This window comes from Pyrus communis, chromosome 15, assembly GCF_963583255.1.
Source record: "Pyrus communis chromosome 15, drPyrComm1.1, whole genome shotgun sequence".
NCBI lineage: Eukaryota > Viridiplantae > Streptophyta > Magnoliopsida > Rosales > Rosaceae > Pyrus > Pyrus communis.
The window spans coordinates 2,638,749-2,653,534 of NC_084817.1; the positions used below are offsets into that span (position 1 = coordinate 2,638,749).

At 35.8% G+C, this 14,786-nt stretch overlaps 2 protein-coding genes across 2 annotated transcripts; one reads left to right on the forward strand and one right to left on the reverse strand.

Moving 5' to 3' along the window:
• Window positions 1-3,080: 3,080 nt before the first annotated feature.
• Window positions 3,081-3,497, reverse strand: LOC137718088 (uncharacterized). The gene has a single exon (XM_068457600.1). The coding sequence runs from the start codon at window positions 3,495-3,497 to the stop codon at window positions 3,081-3,083; it is 417 nt and encodes a 138-aa protein (XP_068313701.1).
• A 5,894-nt stretch (window positions 3,498-9,391) lies between these two features.
• LOC137716922 (polyadenylate-binding protein-interacting protein 7-like) lies at window positions 9,392-13,703 on the forward strand. The gene is made up of 6 exons (XM_068456273.1): window positions 9,392-9,530; window positions 10,176-11,027; window positions 11,282-11,729; window positions 11,829-11,899; window positions 12,399-12,523; window positions 12,997-13,703. Exons 2-6 carry the CDS (start codon window positions 10,254-10,256, stop codon window positions 13,298-13,300), a joined length of 1,722 nt encoding a protein of 573 aa, XP_068312374.1. The 5' UTR covers window positions 9,392-9,530; window positions 10,176-10,253; the 3' UTR covers window positions 13,301-13,703.
• Window positions 13,704-14,786: the final 1,083 nt, after the last annotated feature.

Consider the following 14,786-nt stretch of genomic DNA (forward strand, 5'->3'; position numbering starts at 1 on the left):
TTTGTAAGTGAATTTTTTTTTAGATTCGAACATCTCAAATGATGAGTTCGATATTAATTTGTTCTTTTATCACTTAGTGTAAATATATCGTTATAAAATAAATATATAAATATATTTTATCTTCTTTATAGGAACTATTGGATACAAGATCAATTAAACAACTTTTTTTGGAAACTAGATCAATTAAACAACTTTTCTGTTTTGAGAAAAGCGTGCATTTTTTACAACTATTCTGAATATCGTATGTACCCTTTTGCTGCACAAGTTGTGCACATTCATGCACCCCAGATCGTCTATTTTTGTTAGGTTTTTATCCCTACTTTAATCGCTAAAATTTAAAATCAATAGAAGTAGTTCATGAGATTATTTACTGTAAAACATTTTAGTCATTATGTGAGAAATTATCGTTAAATTGAAATTATTCTTGTCAAATCAACTCCTCCTCTTGAATTACTGGTTTCTTCAATTTAATAGAGATTTTCACAGAATGGCCGAAATGATTGACGGTGGATAATCTCATAAACTACTTCTATCGATTTTAAATCTTAAAGACCAAAGTAAGAAGTTGTGACAATCTTATGAACAATTTTGGCTAAAAACCTTTCTGTTACTGATTACACCATTGAATTTACTTTTGTTTCTCTATTTGCTTTTGAGAAATTATATGCATTGGTTCGTAAATATTGTATTTTGCTTTCTTTGGTTTGTGTGTTTGGACCTTTGCACCGGGTAATTAATCATGAAAAATTTACAATTGTAGTTCAAACAATACCTTCAAACCAGTGGTGAAATTTAAAAAAGGAACCAAATTAAATCCAATAAACAAACATGCTAACGATGAAGATTATCAAATCTGCGGAAGAGATCAGTGAAAAATTGTAAGTGGAAGGGTTAACAAATTGCAGGAGTTGCCATGGCAGGTAATTTGGTGTTGTTTATGTTTATCTTCTAGAAAACAAGTGTACTATAATGACATGGCATGGCATGACATTTGCTTTCTTTTAACTTTGGGGGAATCAAATTAACAATCAAAAATTAGAATTTTCGCATGAAAAAAAAATAATTGGAATTTGAGATCTCTAATTTTCAAGTTTAAATTCCATATAAATAGGTATCGTTTTCGAGTTTTTATGAGTGAGACTTAAAAAATAAATAAATAAACTCAACCATGAGTGATCACCACCACCACCTATCACCACCATCACCATTTATCATCATCATCAAAATCACAGCTACTGCCACTATCACATGTCGTTGTGGCCCCTGTTGCTATCACCATTGATATCATCATCGCCATCTCGACCTACCATCATCATCGTCTTCGCCGTCACCACTATCACTACTGGCACATTTCATTTATATATTAATGATTCTATACACATTAAATTTCGTTATCAAATTTCATTGTTCCTTTAGATTAACCAAATAAGAACATTCACAAATTTTAATGAATGAAATTCTATCATTTTTATTTTGATCATTTTGAAATTCTTTCGTAATTTTAAATTTCCTTACTAAAACACAATGTTGCTCAAACTGTCTTGTTGTTGCTCCTCGGATTTTTTTTTTTGATGATTTTCTGTCCTGCATGTGAATCATGCGCGGGCTGGCAATGTCCTCATGGGCCTTGTGCTGGGCTTTGATTTTATTGTTAGGTCTGTCTCAGTTTTGTTACTTTTGTGGTTAAAATTTTTGTTCTGTGAGGGCCTTCGTTAAAGCTCTTAAAATTTAACTAATTCAAATCATTTAGATTTTGTTGGTTTTTTCGTGGCATATCTTATCTGCGATCATGGTTGGGGAAAGATCTAAATTACAACTTTTTTTTTTGCAAAAATTACAAATTTTGTTGAATATATGGAAAATATAAGTTAAAAATTTCTATTGATTAGAGAATAATATATAAAAATAATAACAAAGACCGTTCAATTTTTTCTTTACATACTATTGTTTAATATTGTTTGATTCATTTAATTTTGAAGTTAAAAATAAAAAGAGTGTACGAAAGTCTAAACAAGTTGCGTGCCAATAATATTAACATTCCAATTCAATACAATTGTATGGTAGGATTTTATGATTTGCACATGCGAGTTTGGTTGGTTTGATGCAATTCTTTTCAAGGAATTTCCGCTTTCCAAATATTCCATCATGAAAACAACACCCTTTGATGATAATTTCTTCAGCCAAATCAAGGTTAGGGGTCCGCTAAGAGTGTCATTAAAATTTATAGAAGTCTTAAAATTGTACCCAAACACAAACACTGATGCATGCTATGGAAAATAATGCTCCAAGCCTACAAGAGTACAACCACCGATCCACCAGATTACCAGATGACCATATTCAACTCAACTTCTGTATTATTAGTTTGTATATTTTTATCATCGCATGACTTAACACATCAACAAAGAATAAAAAAAAAAAAACACATTGAATGAAAATGTGGGAAATAAATACATAATTGTGTATACAAACAAGAGATTAGGATTTAGGCGGTTTGGACATGTGAACCGAAGATTTAATGCTCCGGCTAGAAGATGTGACTATGAGACGAAGATTCAAGGCATAAGGGTAGAGGAAGACAGAGGAAGGGTTGGAAATAGACTAGGAAAAAAATATGGAATACGAGTTAATAGAAGACATGGCGCAAAATCGAAGATAATGACGTTGTAGAATTCATACACCCCGTCGCTGTTTACCTGAGAGTCGTTAATCGACATGGAACAAAACCCACCAAAAAACTCACTTTGCAGTTAGCTAGGGCACAAAACTTACACTCCAAGGCACACTCTTATGTCTTGTGTGTCTAGTTTAATTACCAATATAAAATTGAATAATTAAAAACAAAAAACATAAGCATGTATCTAAAGAAACTTGGATTAAAAGAAAGAACATGTACATTTAGATCAAGTATGAGAACTAATCCACTTAATCAAAAACCAATTAAACCTAATTAATCAAGTAAAAAAAAAAAATCTTACTTTATCGGTTAACCCAATTCCACTAATCTCATCACTAATCCGTATTATTAGTTTCTCATTCTATCCTACAATCTCCATTAGTCTTGTTTATAGTTTCTCAGTCAATCAATTTCCCTGTGCCTTCCCGACAGTCGCAAAGCAGCTCTTCGACCTCACCATCGCCGGCCGGCAGTCGCCCAGCCTCTCCCTCCTCGGCGAGTTCAGAGTCCGCCGCAACAGCTGTTTCACCGCCGATATCAGATCCTCCGTCGGGTTCGCGGGAGGACTCGACATCCGAAACTCCTCGTAGAAGCTGACGTGCCGCTTCATCGCCTCCTCCGTGCTAATCTTCCTCGGTGACCTCGAGTTCTCGTCCTTGATCGCCTCAGTGCAGAGTCCGCAAATCCACCGGCCCTGGTGCCTCTCCTTCACCGTCGCTATGTACGCCGGTGTGCACTCCTCCGCCAAACCGCAGCAGTAGCACTTCACCACCACCACCTCCTCCTGCGGCTCCGAAACCCGCTTCGCCTCCGCCGACTCCATAACAAAACCTCTCATGAAAAAACGAAACTTTGAAGAATTCCTGACGCAATTTTTTACGTTACGGCGAGATTATGGCAGAGACTTCAAAATCTTCACTGTGAATTTGCAGAGTGGCTTGATTTGCTCTGTATTACTGTTTTATTTATAGTGAACTGTTTCGGAGCCGAAATAGGACACTTCTCGGATTTGGATTCGGATTCGGATTCCGGAAGGAGTTCCGTATTTGGGGGGCGCGGTAATTTTGTTACTGAAGCTTGGGATTTCGGGTTGAGTTTCGGTATGTTTCGTCAATTTGTTACTGCTTTGGGTTTCGGAGTTAACATTTGGGAAAGTTTGGTTGATTTTGTTTTGGATTTTTCCACGTGCGGCCTTGCGATTGGGTGGAATCGATGGCCTCTAAATTTTAAGGGTGTGATATTCACATAATTTTTTTTACTTTTCATACTTTTTTTTAATTTTTGATTGTCGGATCGAATGAATTGAAGAAGAACAAGGGATATAAATCAACAAAATGTGTGTGAAATGTAAAAAGGAATGTGTGGATAACACATTCCAAATTTTATTGCCTGATCTCGTTTTGGTCTGCCACGAGTAGTGTTGTGATTGGGAGGAGGGTTGCATTCTTTGGCTTGCTGGGTAGGGGATTGTAACTTTCGGATTCTGTACGAGAGATTTTTCAGTGTAACCATCACACAAGGTGGTACACCACATATTGCTATATAAATGGTGGGATATGTATGTTAAAAAAAATAATAACTTAAAAAATAAAATTTCACACCATTATATAAAAATACGTGATATACCACCTGTATTCTCATCACAACAAAAAATTTCTCATTCTGTAAAGCATACAGTGTTTCGAGTTCTCCGAGCCAAACATGATACTTAAGGAAGAAACCACGCGGTATTTTTTGTGCACGTGCGCGTCTGTGGAAGGTTGAGTTTTTATGCTAGGCGGAGTCCGGTTATGTGAGGATGGGTCCCAAGAAATTGTGTTTTAGCAAATCACGTGTTTCGCGTGCGATTAAGTTGTACCTATGATCCCTAAATGGGTAAATTAAAGTTTAGGTTTTTGTTTCTAGAATAATCAAATCTCTAAATAATAATATATTTTAGAACTGTTTTGACAATTCACAATTTTCATCATGTACTTTTCACAACTATACTTTTATTTTAAATATTGAAATTACAGAATATACGATAAGAATTTTTTAGTGTCAATAACAATTCTCTTTAGTTGGATTTCAATCATTCCTTCTATAAATTTGAGTTATATTTATCTCTTTCGTTACGTGATTGTTTTTGTCGCACACTCCAATTATTTTCAGCTATTGCATACGTAATTATGATATATGTACGTGCTTCGATCCACCGAAAACTCTCGTCTTATTTTGGTGCGGTGGCGGAACTAGCTATGAATGTGTGTTCGACTGGGCTTGAATAAGTTTTACACTATAACATGGGTTGGGATAAATAGTTGGAGAAGATGGAGCGGTCCAAGTCAATGTTTTGATTCAAGTAGGCCCAATCCAAGGCTCAATAAAAAAAGGGTCCAAACATTTTATTTACAGAATAGTCCACATATCTCAATGGTGGCAATAAATAATGGGGGGGACTCCATTGACATATTAGCCACACGAAATTGAGAGTTATTACAATTTAGTTTGTTAAGAAACATAAAGACCAGATGGTCCAGCTCCAACAACCTGACACGTGTATGTTCCAGTATTGGAATATTCCAAAGCTCTTCAAGTATTCTTCTGTGCGGTTAAATTCCATAAATAGGTAGACTCTTTCTCTTTTTTCTTTTTCTATTTCTGATAAAAATCCACTCTTTCCCATTGCAAAACGCCAAACAGCCGCCTCTCTTGCTGTATTGTCCAGTTTCATGTCTCTTAACACTTTTTTTTAGGAAAAAATTTTCATTGTGATGAGAACACGGATGATACATTACGTATTGTGGTAAAAACTTTTATTTTTTAAGTTATTAGCTTTTTAACGCACGTATTTCACTATTTTTATAGTAACACATGATGTATCATTTCGTGTGTCGGTCACACAAAATATTCTCTCATTTTTTTAATGTGCTTTTTTAAAGTTAGCATTTAATTATGCGTTGTGGGCAAACATACTCAAAACAAAAGATGTGAATACCATGTTTACCTAGGGGTGGTTCGGTATGGGATCCCATACCGAAACCCTTGTCCCGATTCCCAAACCGAAATTTTTGGGAATCCCAAATTCAATACCAATCCCAAACCAAATTTTCGGGAATCCCAATTTTCGGGAATCCCGAAATAATTTCGGGATTTCGGGACAAATCGGGAATCCCGAAATGTTTTTGGGCTTTTGGACTAAAATTTGACATATTATGTTTTTGGGCTAAAATTTGACATATTATGTTTTTGGGCTAAAATTAAGTTTCAATCTACCCACTACCCATTTGTGCACAAAGTTTTTGGGCTAATGCCATCCCACCCCACATTTCAACTTTGATTCCTCCTCCACATAGTTGTAATTAAATGAAAATTTTGGCGGCGCCCATGTCTGAAAGAACAACTATATTGTGTACTCGAAAACAAAAGAAAAAAAATTTGAGCTCAACTAATTGCATGCCCTGTACCCACCTTGTCCGTGTATATATATACAATATATGTATACTGATATGTTCATGCATGCATAATGGTCTTTGCTCCTTTGTTTCCTTGATTTGCCTAGGTAAGCAGGAAACTAATATCCACATATTAATCACACTAGTGGCTAGGTATACAGGAAACTAATATCCAAAGATTAATCACACTAGTGGCTAGGTATGCAGGAAACTAATATCCAAAGATTAATCACATTAGTTGAGACAACTGGAATATAGAAACAAACAAATTGAACAAACAAACATTAGTTATTTAGTTGAGACAAAGATTAATCACACTAGTGGCTACCAATACCATTAATTAAAAAATAATTCTCTTATAATTAAAAAATAATATATATATATAATATTTATTTCTATTCGGTATGGGAATACCGAAAAAATGGAGATGTAATCCCGAATCCCATACCGAAAATTTCGGTTTGGTTCGGGATGACATACCGAAATTTTCGGGAATTTTGGTTTGGGATTTTTTTGGTTTGGGATCGGGATTTTTTCGGTTTGGTTTGGGATTTTTGGGATTTTTTTCCAGCCCTATGTTTACCTATCAAGAATAGACATCCCAATTATTCTAAATTAGGATTTTGAGTTTTTTTTAGTTATAGTCCGCTACTAATCTAAGGTCACTCTATAACGAGTAGCTTATGATTTAGTTGGTTAAACGCATTGCATTTTTGCATCTGAAGTCTCGTATTAAAATCTTCCTTCTTGTAATTTAAAGTAAATTGTCGTACTATATGTTAAAAAAAAAAGGTCAACCCAGTTTTTAAACCTAAATATCCAATATTGCTCTTACAAGATCGGAGGCAGATTGCCTGCCCTCCTATTTGGGTGCCCTTCTCATCCCCTCTTATTTGTACGGTCACGGTTAAGCCACGTCAACATTTTATATTCCTATTACTTTTTGTCTTATTTTCTCTATAAAAAAATCAATATAAAATGTTGACGTAGGAGGAGATGGAAAGGGCACCCAAACAGGAGGGTAGAAAATCTGCCTCCTACAAGACCAACCACCCTGGACGGCTGGACCCCATCCTCCCTCCCCGTACTACCTTTCTCTTTCTCTCAAATAAATTTTTAGTACTTCGGCTATTAGGTAGTCCGACTTTATATCTCTCAAGTAAATAAAAATAATATTTCCTCAATTTAATAGTAATCGTTTATTTTTCGTACTATTGAGTATCTAAACTATTGAATAAAACTTGCTCTCTCTCAATTTTCTTCTTATCCTACCACCATCAAGGGACCCCCTCCCTCTCCCTAGACCATGTGATGACAAGCATGTGTATAATTTGCAACGAGATCAAACCAAAATTTCTGTCGGGCAATTTCTACACGAATTATTGGTTGTTATCGGAATTAGATCAAAATGGATTTCAACGAGATCAAATTAAAACGATTTCAACGAAATTAAAATCTCTTGAGGAAGGGTGGTGGAGTGCAGCTTTTATTTATTTTTTCAATTTTAAGTGGGTGTTTGGGATTTGAATACGGGCAAAAAAGGGTTTTGAGGTGTAAAAAATTTTGTAGGGTGAACTAAGATTAGCCTTTGGAGTGTAAATAGAAAAATTATATGCACTGGTTTGGAAGTATTTTTAAAATTACGAAAAGTACTTTTAGAGAAAATGATTTTTTATTATTATGTGCTTCTTGTAGCACTTCAAATGATTTTTCATAATTTACTTGTATTTCTACTAAGAATTCATTCCAAAATCATTTTCACCAAAAACCTTTTCAACTATTTTAAAAACATTTTTAAAAAATCTTATGACACTTTAAGGGCATTTACTATACAAAATCATAAATTAGAAACTAGTTTGACTTGATTAGTAGTTGATCTTATTTCATTATTTCCCTTTCCAATTCATATTCATGATTTTCCTCGTTTCAAGTTATCATACCGTCGTCACTTGTTTATTAAAGTCATGTGACGAAAAAGACGAACACATAATTATTTGCTGAAATAATAAACAAGATAATAAGTTGATTTAGGTTTTGCTTGTACTGAATCCTCATGTGCATGTACCATTGCTTCCTTTATTTAGGCAATTTAAAGCGGCACAACCATATTATTATATGGGAAATGTGGACAGTAATTGTTTTTTTAGCAGTTAGAAATTAGGGTCAATTTCATGTTTTAAAAATTGGTAAAATTAATAATAAAGTTACAAATTGTTACAGTATTAAAGTATTTTATCAGCTAGTCAACATTGTCAGTAAAAAAAATCTTAGAATCCTTGATAGATATTCACTTATGTATATGATACATTTATACCTAATAGAAAAACTTTATCTCAGTCTTAAAATTATTGTGTTCTGCATATGTAATTAGTGACATAAAAAGGGAGACACTAATTATTGGTTATCATTTTGACTAAAAATGTGTGTTAGTCATTTGATTATTTAGTTTAAAGACCATTCCAACAATTAAAACTATATTGAATCATAAAACATGATCTGAAATTCAAGTTCTTAGACAATTAATAATGGTATTTTGATAAATAAAAAACCTTGGATTATAAGTCTTAATCTAGGGATGACTATTTAGTACACAACACGAGAATGAGTTGAAAAACGATAAAAGTTGGCCATAATTATGCTCAAGTCATATCGCATTAACCTATTTTTGAGCCAACTCAAGTATAACACGTTAAAATAGAACTTGAATTTACTGCCTTCTTAACATTTAACACGTTAAAATCGTGTATTATTTCAATTTGAAATTAATGATGCAATTCATAATCATGTAGTATTGATCTGTTATGTCGTGTCAACTTGAACCCAACAAGCAAAACTCAAATTGCCAAACCTATCCATTTTCATATTCTTCAGAAAAAAAGTCCTAACCATTTTTCAAAAATATGACGCCAACAAAAAAGGAAAAAAAAAATTAGAAAAAAAAAATGAAGAAAAACTAAAATATAGAGCTAAAAAAGTTGTGCTCATCCTCTCTCCCCCGAATCCCGATTACGTCAAAGAAATATTAAAATAAAAGCAATAAGTGAGTTGTACAGAGATAGAGAGAGAAAGTAGAGAGAGAAAGAGAGAGGAGGGGTCAAATCGAGTGGCGAAGGGGGTTGGGTTGTCTTTTACAAATTTCTGTGGTGGTGGTGGTGGTATTTCCATTTAGCCCTTCTCCTCCTTTTTCTTTCTTTCTAGCCCACGGAGGGTTTCAAACAAAAACACGCAGAGGAGAGAGAAACTAGAGAGAGAAACCAGAGATAGAGAGAGAGATAGATAGACCTGAAAGCTTGAAGATAATACTGGAGACACAGCTCTCCAAGCACTCCATACAAAACCCCCAAATCTTCTATTTTCCCTCTTTCTTCTCTTTAGTTTGTGTAATCTTTAGCCGATGGATCCCTTCGATTTGGTACGAAAAGGTATACTCTTGCTGCTTCGTTCAATCGGATCTTGAGCTTCATCTGTTCAATTTTGCAGCTTCATTAATTTCGTTTCTTGAATTTTTTATTATTATTTTTTGTTTTTATTTATTTTTAATCGTTGACGTTGAATTTGTTGAGATCTATCGAATTCGGTTGCTTGAGTAGTTATGGATTTGGTTGCTTGAGTAATAAGTGTTATTAATTATTGTTTATTTTTAATCATGATTTTTGTATAGATTTTTCTGTGGAAAATGGTAGTGTGGAAAATCAGGTCTTAATTAATTGAGCGTTGAATATAATCAATGTGTGAGATTTTTTTTTTTTGGGGTTATATCGTTTACTTCTGCTTAATTTTGTTGTTTGTTACTTTAATCAGTGTTTGAACTTGAATTTTAGGGGTTAAAGCATGTTTCTTTGAACAAATAATTGCAAGTTTATCGTATATTTGAAAATGATTGATATATTTATGATTCAATTTTCAAAATAAGTAGATTTTCTCTTCCTGTTTTGCTATTGTTTTCGATTATTTTATAACTGGTCGCATCGACTTTGACGGGCTTGTTGAATTGCGAGTTAGTTTTTCAGTAAGGGGAAGTTTTTGGTCAATGGACTAATTATAACACTCGATGAACTGTTTTGCAGGGTTTGGTTGAAGCTTAATGAAAATCAAGTTATTGTTTTTATTCAAAGCTGTTTTAGTTATTTTCATTTGAGTAAATAATGAGCTTGTCCAAGAAAGGATCCTTTACCAACGACACCAAACTAAGCACCTCAAACAAGGCAACTGCGTTGAATCCCAATGCAGCGGAGTTTGTTCCCTTTTCCCTCAGATCTCCGTCATCTGGAAGCACCAGCACGGCTCAGGGCGCATCAAAGTTTTCTTCCGCTGGAACATTTGGAAAAGCATTACTAGATCGAACAGAATCTTCTACATCAAACAATTCCGATGACGAGGCCCACCAGTATTGGCGCCACCAGCTCCCCGACGATATTACCCCTGACTTCAAGGTCATGGGAGAAGATGAGTCGCAAGGCCTTGGGAACCTCTCTTTGGCAGGTTTGTCCTTACACGATGATGTTGAAGCAACACGGTTTCCTGCCTCTACGGGCAGTGGATACTTATTAAACGAGTCACATACTAATGGCAATAGCTTTTCCGAAAAGTTAAGAGCTTCTGCACCTCCCTTTGGCGGGGATGATCTTTCATCGGCCAGTTTCCTTCATATGTCACCGAAGCCTTGGGAAAAGCAGATTCTGAACAGTAATCAGCTTGTTGGCAATGGTCAGGAGGGGTCTCCTTATGATGGCTTTTCGAGACACGGGTTCATGAATGATATGATGGGTGAGCATGCAGTTGTGGAAGATGCTGATATTAACCCTGCTGAGTTTTTGGCTGCACAGTTCCCTGGCTTCTCTGCTCAGAGCGTTGCTGAAGTTTACTTTACCAATGGCTGTGATTTGAACCTGACTATTGAGATGTTGACTCAGTTGGAGGTATACTTGCATCTGTTAATTCAAATTGACAAAATAAGTTTGCCATCCTCAATCAAGGCAGCTTGCATGTCTTCTGTTACATTGGATTGTTGTCAGTTAATATTTCTCTTTAAAGTTAAATATTGTATTTTTCAAAAAATCAAGTCAAAGAAAACATTATCAAATTGTTCATGCTAATTCTGTAGATTCTATGTATCCTTTTCATTGTGTGTGAATTGAGGTGTATGATGGGATTTATTTGTTTTGACTTGCAGCTTCAAGTTGACGGTGGTTTTAATGAGAATCTGAACTCAAAGGCCGTGTCAGCTCCTGATCTTAGTTCAATGGACTTCCCTGCACTTACGCCAACAGATGGTCATCATGGTCATTCAAAATATGCTGGAGATGCTGATCTCCAGCAAAGCAATCCTTATCGATCTTCTGATAAGGACAACATGCTTTTGTTCAAGTCTAGCTCATCAATTCCTAATAGAGGTGCAATAGATTTTGCTTCAGCTGTCAGAAAATTGGCGACCCAGGATTCTGGATGGAAGTATGAGAGAAATGGTTCTGCTGATGCTGCTATTGGCTCAAGCAGGCGTTCCCATCTTTCGAACAGCACTTACAATACTGGGCATGGAAGAGGCATGTACAGCGACAGGTCGCAGAATCGTGGTTCAGCTCGAACTGCCCCTGTTTGGCTTGAAACGGGAGATGCTGTTGGTAATGTCCCGTGGTCAACCAAATTAGTTCTGTTCATGTTTATTTAGTTATGGACATTCTTCTCGATCTATATATGCTTTAACATTGTTGAGATGACAGCAAATATGTATTCTGATCTGCGGGATGAAGCTCGGGACCATGCACGCCTACGTAATGCATATTTTGAGCAGGTTTGTCTTCAATGTTCTTAGCCTTAAATGGTCTGTTTCTGCACCCTTTCCGCCACATCCTTCTTGCTTTATGTTAAGAGTGAAGCCTTAAATTAGCTTAAAATTGTGTTAGTGCAGCATATGGACATCTTGGTAGATTAATTTTCAATCATGATTGTCTCTAGTGAGTTGAACACCAATTCTCTTTGGCTAAGATGTCAACATTGAAAATTAAATACATGGCCAAGAAACAAACTTCAGCAGCACATGGCGGGTGTTCACCTTCCATGGGTTTGAAACAAATGTGTATTTAGCCAATAGGTATTAGTAGGAGTGTTTTTCCCATATCATATTGTCATACCGGCATGCCACTGCAGTTTCATTTTTTTCCTTTCTACCATGTGTGCCGAATGTTGAGCCACATAATGATTTGTGGGTTCACTCCAATCCCCTCTACTAACTTTGCAGCTAATGTTGCTATGAAACCAATTTTACCCTGACTGTTTCTATTAAAAAACAGGCACGGCAAGCGTACCTTGTTGGAAACAAGGCTCTAGCGAAGGAGCTGAGCGTTAAAGGACAGCTGCACAACATGCATATGAAAGAAGCTCATGGAAAAGCTCAAGAGTCTATATATCGTCAGAGGTTTGTTGTCCCCCACTGTTTGTGTTTCCTCTGGGCAAGGATGCCCGAGTATTTATAGAATTTTGTTTTACCATACTGTCTATACTTATGTGCATTTGTGATGGCTTGATGCCTGTCTTTTGGAGTCTTTTCATTTCTTAGTTAAGTCGTTTGGATTAGGCTAAAATTTTAAACCCCTCCTCTTCTCTGTCTACCGGAAATCCATTTATCTTTGAGGGAATATACGAATATTCTGGTTGACTTATGACCACCTCCTAAACTTCTTGTTATTTTGATCCGAGAATGCTTCTATATAAGCATCGCTAGAGTGCGACTTGATCATGCAGAGCATGAGTTGGACAACATACTTAACGCAGTTGACTAATTTTTTTCATTCACCCTCGATGACCTTAGTTTTGATGTTTTTCTTGTTTTATTGATAAAGTTAATTGGTTGCCTTTTCTGCCGTTGTGTACTGTTTTCTGAAAACACAGGAACCCAGTTTCTCCAGAGATGCAGGGCAATGGGAGATCACAAGAGAGGATGATAGACCTGCATGGGCTGCACGTAAGTGAAGCCCTTCATGTCCTGAAGCACGAGCTGAGCGTGTTGAGGAATGCTGCCAGAGCAGGAGAGCCTGGTCTTCTGGTTTATATATGTGTTGGAACGGGCCACCACACCAGGGGTTCCCGCACTCCAGCTAGGCTCCCAATTGCTGTACAGCAATACCTACTCGAAGAAGAAGCTCTTGACTACACTGAACCACAGCCAGGGCTGCTCCGAGTTCTGTTATACTGAGCCACGAAGATGACGTGTTTGAGATGTAGGATGTTTTTAACACAGCACAGTCCGGGAAGCCATAGTCATCATAGCGAATCTTGTATCTGTATATGGGAAGCAAACAAGTTTAGTCCAAGTCTGAAAAACGAAAAGAAAGAAAAACACGAAGAGAAGGATCGGAAAGTTAGGGAAAAAGGCCGACAAAACGAAAAAAAAAAGAGAAGTGTATCATTAAGTTGGAGCAGTTGACCGAGGGATTACGTTTTCTGTAGCCGAAAATGATCCTACATTAGCAGGTGCCTTGCATCTTTTGCTTTTTTTTGTATCTTAAAATTTTATTTCTTTGTCAAATTCCTTTTTGATTCCCAGATGTAACTGATAGAATTGAATTACATGATAGAACAATTCACCTTGCCAATTATACCCTGTACCATTTAGCCGGAACTTTATGTTTCGCCGGCAACCGGGAGTGGTTTTTACCTTCCCGTTTCCAGTTCTTTTCCCGGCTTACCGGAGTCCGGCTTCATCAACTGTGGAAATCTTAACAAGGAAGGGATGATTTAATATTATTCCAAATCTTCACATCCGTTTCACGGTTAGGTCTGATCATGGGCAATTTGTCCCAAGTTTATAAATAACCAAAGCACTCTTGTTTTAGGCGGGTGTGTTCAATTGTGATTTTGACGGATGATAACTGATTTATAAATTCATGAATTTTGATGGAGTTTAATTGATTTTTAGAGATTCCATGTAAAATTTTGATCTAATTCTCTTGAAATCTCAAGGGAAGAGGTGAGGTTTGTGAATGCTTAAAATACCTTACGAAATCTCTCAAATTCTCTCAAACTCCTTAACTTTTTAAAATTCGTTAAAACAAATTCGTAATGAAATACTCTCAGAATGTTCTAAACTTCTTCATAATCCTAATTGAATACACTTGGGATTTTTTAGGATTTTAATAAATTATTTTAAAATCCTGATTGAATACAAGTTGATATTTAAAGAAGCACAAAAAAAATTACAATTTAGTGCTCCTTTATCGTCTGTTTAGTGGTCTTTGAGTTTTATTTTGTTTATTACACGTTTATAATTAGTATAAAGGTTAAGCCCAGTTGGGCATCTGTTGTGTGTTCGTTCCCTTGTATTGAAGTCTGATGCCTCCGTCCAAAGATTAGAGAAGTTTACAATATACACCGTCTCATTAAAATAAAAAAAGTTTGTAACTGATTTTATTTGTGCATATATCCTTGAAGTAAATGTTTAAGAGACCTCAAACTCACCTAGGTCTACCCTTAACTGATATGGGGCATTTACAGTGCTTATAAGTCCATATTATACCATATATTTTACCATATTCTTAATTATAGTTGATTGGTTATTTTTTTGTAGAATTTTGATATTTTTTAATGTAGGACATTTGACTTTCTCTGGAGCAAAAAAGTGATCAAACAGATGAATTTTGGAGTGATTCCAATTGGAGGATGTTCGTGTGTCTCTCAACCTA

What these genes read in the sequence shown, in the direction of transcription:
- LOC137716922 (XM_068456273.1), top strand. Translation starts at nt 10,254, where the DNA reads ATGAGCTTGTCCAAGAAAGGATCCTTTACCAACGACACCAAACTAAGC. An exon ending in TGAAACGGGAGATGCTGTTG is followed by an intron (nt 11,730 to 11,828) that starts GTAATGTCCCGT and finishes TTGAGATGACAG; the next exon opens with CAAATATGTATTCTGATCTG. An exon ending in GTAATGCATATTTTGAGCAG is followed by an intron (nt 11,900 to 12,398) that starts GTTTGTCTTCAA and finishes ATTAAAAAACAG; the next exon opens with GCACGGCAAGCGTACCTTGT.
- LOC137718088 (XM_068457600.1), bottom strand. Translation starts at nt 3,497, where the DNA reads ATGGAGTCGGCGGAGGCGAAGCGGGTTTCGGAGCCGCAGGAGGAGGTG.